This window comes from Rhagoletis pomonella, unplaced genomic scaffold (genome assembly GCF_013731165.1).
Source record: "Rhagoletis pomonella isolate Grant_MI unplaced genomic scaffold, Rhpom_1.0 Rhpom_scaffold_00006, whole genome shotgun sequence".
Taxonomy (NCBI): Eukaryota; Metazoa; Arthropoda; class Insecta; order Diptera; family Tephritidae; genus Rhagoletis; species Rhagoletis pomonella.
The window spans coordinates 73247251-73256511 of NW_023458560.1; the positions used below are offsets into that span (position 1 = coordinate 73247251).

The following is a 9261-nucleotide window of genomic DNA, read 5'->3' on the forward strand; positions in this document are numbered from 1 at the left end:
AAACAAAAAATGCAATTTTCTAGGCGGAGAAATGGTTGCCGCTAGTTTGCATGCATACTATTTATGTACGTACGCATAAGCTTCTACATATACACTAGGCGCCATATGAAAGTGTACACCTTGTTCTAATATACCTAATATTCACAATAATTTACATGCAAATTTTTTGCCTTAATTATTTATAAAAATATTGTTCATTCTATAATATAAACCATAAAAATCAAAGTTTCAAACTTTATACAAAGTTAACGAAAATTCAAAAAAAATTCATCAAAACTTTCAACTTTTTGTTCAGTTTCTAGAAGTTCCAACTGACTAAAAACGCGTTGATTTTTGAGAATTTTTTTTAACGGTTTTTGCGTTTTTTTTTATATAACAAGTGCAATTTACAAAAACTCTTAAATTTTTCGGAAATTTTGTTGCTAACGGTCTCCCGCATTTTATTATATAAGAAATTCATGCTTATATGAAAAAAAGTGCAAAAATCCGTCACAAAAAAAATCTCAAAAACCAATGGGCTTTTTAACCATTTGAAACTTGCACTTTGTCAGACTAAAATTGTATAGGCTACGTAACTGCAAACTCGAAAATTTTCTAGAAATTCTGAAAATTTTGATGAAATTTTATATGAATTTTCGTGAACTTTATAAAAACTGTGAGACTTTAATTTATATAATTTATATTATGCAATGGACTATATTTTCATAAATAATTACTGCAAAAAATATTTCATGAAAATAATTGTGAATATTATATTAGAATAAGGTGTACACTTTCATTTGTCGCCTAGTGTATATGTGTGTATGTGTAACGAACTCGCTTGTCTGAGTCCTATTTTCAATAAATGAACCCAAAAACTCATAGCCCCAGATAACAAAGCCCAGCGACCGGTTGAGTGCCGCTGCACCATAGACGCCTCAGCGGTATTAGATGGCTTGCGGCACAATAGTGAAAACTCGATATCCAAAAACCCAAAAAAAAAAATATGTTTTTCTTTACAAAATACGAGAAAATAAAATGTATTTTCAATATATGCTGTAAAATAGAAAATTCGAAATTCGGTCCTTTGTGCAAAATGAACGCCACGAAATCACTAATCCTTCGAAAGGCCCAAAAAAATGCCGAAATGGGCAAAAAACAACATTCGTTTGTTTTGTGTGAAGTTTTTAAAGTTGCAGCTAACTTAAACCTGCGATCGGCATTAATGCAAATAACGAATTTAGCGTACGAAATATTTTGATGTCCACGCTTAGCTTAGCTTAGTTGGTGGAAGGAAACAAAAAACAAAAGAGCTGAGCGCATTTAATTTATTCATTCGTTTATTTTGCGTGAAATTGCATTACTCTCGAAATGACATTAACTTAAATATGAAAAGTACGTGCAATAGTTTTGAGCGGTTAATAATTAGGAAACCAAGTCAAAATTATAATACATATGTAGTTGGTATGCTGTGCAACTGAATTAAAACATACGAAAAATGCACACAGAGCGAAATTAAAATTTAAAGCGAGGATAAACAACAATCATTTGGACATCCCATAAACTGAAGAATTTGAAATTCGAAAGACTTTTTATTAGATTTTAAAGTTTCTTTAAATGTTCATCGATTTGCTTGGTAAAATAAAACCATTTAGGAACTTCAGGTTTGTGAAGGGTCGACGAAATCGTTGCGAGGCTTTCACCCACTAAACCTCTGACAGTCTGAGTACTAAGCATTCCGGTATAACTATTTAGTATTTCTTCGGAATGCTGATTCGTTACTTTCCGTCTTACAATTGATTCCGAGATCTAGGAGTCGGTAAAAATGATTTTTTTGCATTCTGTTCAAGAAGCTCGCGCCCTCCAGTGTTTCTACTAAGTATCCTCTGTGTAGCAACCCAACACCCGTTCGGAAGGCAGCTTATTTTAGGAAGGCGAACCAACATCAGCAATGGGTTGTTCACCGGATTTTGAACCCGTCACTAAAAAACCCCACCAATGAAAAAAACAAAATACAAAACATTTGATGAGGCGGTTATTGAAGTATTCTGTGCGGCTTAGTAGGAAAAATACAGGAGATATACTGAAACTCAATAGATCTGAAGTAAAAGTTCTTACCGGCATCATTACAGGACACTGTGCTATAGTACCAATGCTTCAACGGTGGCGAATACCAACCAGTGCTCTCCGCAGAGGCTGCCATGTTGAGGATGAGGAAAAGTCAATTGACCACTATCTGTGTCGATGTCCAGGTCTACAGACGAAGCAACTTAACAACAAGTCACGCTTCTTCAACAGTCTGGGCGAGATACTCTTTCTCTCATAGCTACTAGTCTCCTCCTGACACTCACTAAGGGAGGGCACTCACGATGGATGGTTCTGTATCCGAGTGAAAGTATGGAATATTCCACACACGGCCTCCTAACCTAATCTAACTTAAGCTCTTAGATGAGTTGCTCTATTCAAGTAGCCGCTCCATTAAATCTGAGTTCGGCGAAAAACGCATCTTTGGTTCAAAAGCAAATAAACAGTCTGCTTGGCTCGAATGCCAACTGGAAATTATCCACAAATCATAAATGCTGATACAGAAGTCATTATGGGGAACCCTTAACCTCTGCGCGAGCCTTCCAATGGCAGCTGCGGCTAAATCTCCTCTGCCCAGCATGATCGTCGTTCTGTAAGTGGTGAGACTAGCTCACCTTCACTTATTAATGAAAGAGATATATCCCTTTTGAGCTTGCAGGTAGCGAGCGGTAGGACTGGGAAAGTGGAACGGATTGGCCCTATTTTGAAAGTTGTTCCGCCTTCTCGTTGCCTCAGCCATCTCGCTTAGGGATATGCGGCGGTTCCATGCCTATTTTGGTCCGTGTGAGTCAAGTTTTTACTATACTCACAGATATTCGACTGGGTTGGATTGTGATAGTAGATGCTAAATAGTCGACGGACCTAGTAGATAGTGAGATAGTGTCCAATTTCCCTTTCTTCGAAATTTTGGGATACAAATTATATCTCAGCGCATAGGCAATGTCTGTGCCAATTTTTAACTAAATCAGGCGTTAAAGCATGAACAAAATTGTCTTTCGCAGATATGTAGTTTATATATTTTGAATTTCATATCAATGCCAAGTTGCAATTTAACGCAAAAAATCGAAAAGTACTTTGTAATCACTTAGTCTACATTTTTAGCAAAAACTATTTCTATTTTTTGCAAACACCCCCCTCCCTTAGTAACCTTTTTGCCGCTCGTAGTTAGGCAGCTTGCGGTCAAAGTCCTTTGTGAAACGCTATGTATACGGTGACCATCCGTTCTGTTTTTTGCAGGACCGTACTGTTTTTCAAAGGTCGGTCCTGCGTAGTTTTTCAAACCTGAGAAACCTGAAAATGTATTGATTTTTTCCAAGTGTCCTGCATTTGTCCCTCATTATCGGATAGTGGATGGATTTTTTCAAAAAAGTGTTTTTTGGTACTTTTCGTAGCTTTTCTTCAATATCTCATGAAAAAATAAAGAAGGTTAATCATTACAGTAGATTTTGAGCCAAAGATAATGAAAAGCGGATTAGAAATGTAGATGCTATGGAGCGCAATTTGCAGAAATTATATATTTTTGTAAAGGGCACTTTGTAACTCGTCGTTTACTACGTCGATTCATGACGGCGACTTTTGACAAATAATTGCGAAAGTACCAAAAAACAAAAAAAGAAGATGTTCGGAGCAGCAGCGGATAAGCCAGCAACATAAAATATGTTTATCAAAATCAATATGAATAACGTTATCTGATCACACTGAAATTTTCATACTCAATTGAGCTGCATATTTACTTGTATGTATTTAAACTGTGCTAATTTTGTTTCCCCTTTATACTATGTATAAAGCATATGTATATACATACATACATATATGTATGTGCATACGTACCGCCCGCGCTCAGTTGGATACATTCGTATGCAAGCAAGCGAAAAATAGTACATATGTATGTAAGCAATATTCTCATGCATTTAAGAAAACTGGTTTTATATTGTTGGTGATGAATTTGCAGTTATCCAATGTAATTAGGACATACTTAAATAGTTCAAGGTGAACTTTCTGTTAGTTAGTCGCGGACCAAAACTTGTTAAATACAGTTGCTTAACTTATGCATACATCATTTGTTTTATTTTAATAGCTGCTAAAAAGGCTTAGTAGCTCAACATTTGGTGACCCCGACGTGATCGTATCACGCGATTTTTCGTTTGTTTCCGGCCGCTTACTGAGATAATTCTGCCACACTAGTGTAAACGTCAGCAACTTCGTCATGCCAGGGGAAGGTGCAGATCGAGTAGCCTTTCTAAAGCTGAAAACAAAGGCCATATTCAGCAGACTGGAGAGCTTTATTAACGAGTTGGACGCAGACAAGCTACACAGTATGGATGAGTACAGTCTTTCAGCAATGCTAGAATCCTTAGGCGAATTGAAATCCAGTTTTTCTGCCGCACACACAAGCCTAGAGGAATTGGACTTCGACTCCATTGCCAGCGACCTGCCAAGTAACTTCGATGCTGCTCTAATCAACCTTAGAGCTACACTGCAACGCGAGATTGGTAAACGTAGTGCCTCGCAACATTGCTCCACGCTCAGAATGAACTCCAGTGAGACCCAATCAATCATTGTGAACGCTAATAGCTCACGCTTGCCATTGCTGACACTGCCTAAATTCAGTGGCGCCTACACCGAGTGGACAAATTTCTATTCAATGTTCACGTCAATAATCGACAAGGATAGCGACCTCACCAACATCGACAAATTGCAGCATCTTCGTTCCTGTCTGAGCGGCGCTGCCCTTGACACCGTGCGCTCGCTGGAAATAAGCGATGCTAATTATAACACTGCATTAGATCTTTTACAAAAGCGCTTCGATAACAAACGGCTTATATTTCAGGCACACGTCAGGGAGATATTTGGGCTAGAGAGGGCAGATTCAAACGTAACCAAGCTACGAGAGCTGACAGATAAGGTCACAGCACACATACGCGCATTGCAGTCGCTCGCATCCAATGGGAAGATCGCAGATGGCATCATCGTACAATTGGTGATCCAGAAACTCGACAAAAAGACGCAGGCTAAATGGGAGGAGAGTTCATCGATCAGCGAACTGCCATCCAGGGATCAATTAGCTATGTTCTTGGAGAAGCGCTGCAGAGCACTCGAGAACGTTGAGCATTCCATGCAGACACCGACTGGTCAGGCGGTAAAAGCTAACAAGAACGTGAGTACTGGTCAGAGGAAATCCTTTGTTGCTTCCAACGGCTCAAAAGGTGTTTGTGTGTTTTGTGGATCTGCCGAGCATACAATTTATAGCTGTCAACGCTTCGCAAATTTGTCTCCGAACTTACGCCTGAGGGAAGTTAAGAAGCTTTCCCTTTGTCTTAACTGCCTAAAGACTGGGCATCAAATTCGTGACTGCAAATCCGGATCGTGCCGCGCCTGTCAGTCGAAACACCACACGCTCTTGCATTTCGAACGCTCAACTGCATCGTTAATCAATAGTCAAGCCGAAGCTTCGTCGGCAGCTACAGTTCAATCCAACGCTATGACTGCATCGTTATCTGTGTCGCCTAGTACCCCAGTATCTCCTTCTGATGCTGTGTTCCTAGCTACTGCCGTCGTTCTGGTAAAAAATCGTGCTGGAAGCTTCGTGCCTTGCAGAGCGCTTTTAGATTCTGGCTCCCAGTTACATTTTGTCACAACTCGCCTTGCAAACCAATTGCAGCTTGTAAAAGCAAAATCTTCTGCTACAGTATCTGGCATTGGAGATGCCAATTTCTCAACGGAGGGTTACTCAGTCGACCTCGTACTGAAGTCGCGGACTTCAGATTTCTCAACAAACATAACAGCTGTTGTTGTGCAAACCATAACCGACAACCAGCCTGGCTGCTCCGTGAGCACCAACTAGTCGAATGTTCCGTCGAATATACAACTAGCTGATCCTGGGTTCAACTTACCGCAGCGAATTGATCTGCTCATTGGAGCAGCATTGTTCTTCGATCTGCTATGTGTGGGGCAGATACGCTTGGCATCTGGTTTACAACTCCTTCAGAAAACACGCCTCGGTTGGGTGCTATCTGGAGGGGGGCAACAAGCTCTAAAACTATCATCTTTTGAGGTGCGACGGAAGTCCTCCAGTGATATTATTGCCACTCGGTTGGAAGATTTAGTGCGTCAGTTCTGGGAAATAGAGCACAACTTCGAGCCGATCTCTAAGGCCTCCCAAGAAGATATCGACTGCGAAGCCCACTTCCGGGAAAATTATTTGCGATTGTCATCAGGCGAATACTCAGTTCGTCTTCCCATGAAGCGTGGTGTGGAGGCCCTTGGAGACTCCTATTTGCAAGCCCGTCAACGCTTCGAAAGTCTTGAACGAAAATTCGCTCATAACCCTGAGCTTAAAACAGAATATAGTAAGTTCATAAAGGAATATCTGGACCTTAATCACATGTCGCTAGTTACCAATGAGGTTTTTCAACAATGCAAGTATTTTCTGCCGCATCATTGCGTCATCGAGGATGACAGTAGCACAACCAAGCTGAGAGTAGTTTTTGATGGCTCTGCATCCACTACTTCGGGCTTTTCGCTGAATGACCTACTCATGGCAGGCCCAACTATTCAGCCGAAACTTTTTAATATCCTTATTAGATTTCGTACTTTTCCCATAGCACTTACTGGGGACATCTTTAAGGTGTGTTCGCGTCACCCCACCAGATAGCATGCTCCAATGCATATTGTGGCGTGAATCTCCTCAGGAAAACTTTGCCATCTATAAGTTAGACACGCTGACTTATGGAACTAAGCCTGCGTCATTTCTGGCCATACGTGTCATGCACCAACCCGACTGTGCTGTTTGTTGTTGCTGGTGTTTGCTGGTTTAATTTTTTATTCCTCTATATGTGAGTCACGTTTGTGCGTGTAAGTGTGTTTGTGCGAAAGTGAGCGTGGGTTTGGGCACGGTTGTGCAATGCCCAAAAGTGATGTCAAATCGCTTTGGCAACTAAGCGGCCTATCAGGAAAAGAATATGCGCTTCACTTGTGTGGTTGCCTACATATTTATGTATGCACATAGTTGTAGGATATCAATAAATACGTATTTTATTTAAATCCGAGTGTGTGTTTTTATTTAGGTATTTTTTTGATGTTGGTTGCGTATGTGCTTAGAAAAAAGCAACGTTTAACGGTAACTACATACATATAAAGTTTGCATTCGAGTTCAACATAGTTGACTTTAGACATATTTATAGGCATTTGGGAGCGCTTATATTATAAGAAAATAGTTGTGACGTTGAGGGAGTTTAAGTGGCAGTTGAATAAATAAATTAAAATACTTTAACCCTAGAATCTTAATCTCTTTGCGATGACCTGTGAGTTAAAATATACCTAGTGCTGCCCTATTTTTTTAAATAATATTTAACTTGTGATATAAACTAATCATAAAGCATAGTTTTATTAATAAAAGCTACAACCACATTTATTCAAAACAACAAAATAAAAGGGCAATTTTGTGTTCAAATTAAAAAAGTCCCGATTCTGTATACGCCTCGCAGACGTGGATTAGGCTTTTAGGGTAAATGAAAATTCTAAATTTTCTATATACCGTAACCGAATCGCAGAAAAATTCTATTTTGTATAGGCAGAAAAAATTTAGTAGAGACTCACTAAACTTTTAGTAAAAAAAAGTCTAAATCGGACAGAAAGACTCGTATCAACCACATCTTCGAGAGCAACTTAGAAAAATATACTTTCAGGCTGCCAACTTTTTAGACTTATTTTCAGATCAGAACGGATATAAGACCATAAAAATATGGTGTAGCTATGTACTTAAGAGCAGTGATCTAAAAAGTACATACTAATAGTAGGCTATTAACGAAAGTAAAAGTAAGGCTCAGCAGGTCATCTTACATTACATGTGGTAAGTTATCCACTCTGCATTTCAATTAACTATAGTTACCCACGATAGACTGCGAACACGCCCCCGTAAATGAACCTACTAATACCAGGGCTAGCACTAGATATGCGTATGTGTGCTTGTTGTATTTCTACAGAAACGATCAAAATTATTAGGTACGTTAAATATACCAGCAGCGCATTTTTTTAACACACTTGGATTCAGATATGCATACGAATTAGTTATAATAAGTGTGAATACATGCACATGCATAAGGGTTAAGTTTGCGTTCCTGCCTAAGGGTTAATATGAGCTTCAAATTGATCTCCACCATTATTCTGATATTCGCTTTTCTGCTTAGGTCGTTTGCTCCTCCTTGCTTATTCGTTGTCGCTTTTTGCTTGGTTATAATTGCCGTGAATTAAATTGCTTTTATACAGTTATTAATTAATCTTACTAATATTATAAATGTGAAAGTTTGTATGTTTGGATGTTTGGGTAATCATCACGCGGAAACGACTGAACGTATTTGCATGAAATTTTGTACGCAGATAGCGTATGGGCCAGATTGGTTAATAGGCTATTTTTTTATGAGTTGCCACCTGTTAAAAAAGTTTAATTTATTTAATATGCGGAAACGACTGAATGGATTTGCATGAAATTTTGCAAGCAGATATCTTATGACCTACAGTGGGAAACAGGCTAATTTTTTGGAAGAGTTGCCACCTGTTAGAAATGTTTAATTTAATTAATACGTGGAAATTAATGAACTGATTTGCATGGAAGTTTTCCCACAGATAGCTTATGAGCTAGGTTGGAAAATAGGCTACCTTTTTTAAGAGTTACCACCTGCTAAAAAAGTTAAATTAAATTAATACGCCGAAAAGTCTGAACGGATTTGCATGAAATTTTGCAAGCAGCTAGCTTATGACCTACAGTGGAAAATAGACTAATTTTTTGCAAGTGTTGCCACCTGTTAAAAAAGTTTTACTTAAATTAATACGCGGAAACGACTGAACAGATTTGCATGACTTTTCGCACAGATAGCTTATGACGTATGTTGGAAAATGGGCTACTATTTTAAGAGTTATCACGTATTAGGAAAGATTAATTAAATTAATACGCGTAAATGACTGAACTGATTTGCATGAAAGTTTGCACACAGATAGCTTATGACCTAGACTGGAAAATAGGCTACTTTTTTAAGAATTGCCACCTGTTTGAAAATGAAATTTTGCTCAAAGATGGTTTATGACCTGGATTGAAAAATAGGCTACTTCCTTAACCGGTTTTCCGATCAGAACGAAATTAAGTGCACTTACTACGGATTTAGGAAGGATGGTCTTAGACTGAAAGTAAGTCCGGTAACT

General features: G+C 38.8%; 1 protein-coding gene across 1 annotated transcript; it reads left to right on the top strand.

The window, feature by feature from the left end:
• Nucleotides 1–4381: 4381 nt before the first annotated feature.
• On the top strand, nucleotides 4382–6718 carry LOC118742099. Its single transcript, XM_036474063.1, has 3 exons — nucleotides 4382–5221; nucleotides 5396–5893; nucleotides 5963–6718. The coding sequence occupies exons 1-3, from the start codon at nucleotides 4382–4384 to the stop codon at nucleotides 6716–6718; spliced, it is 2094 nt and encodes a 697-aa protein (XP_036329956.1).
• Nucleotides 6719–9261: the final 2543 nt, after the last annotated feature.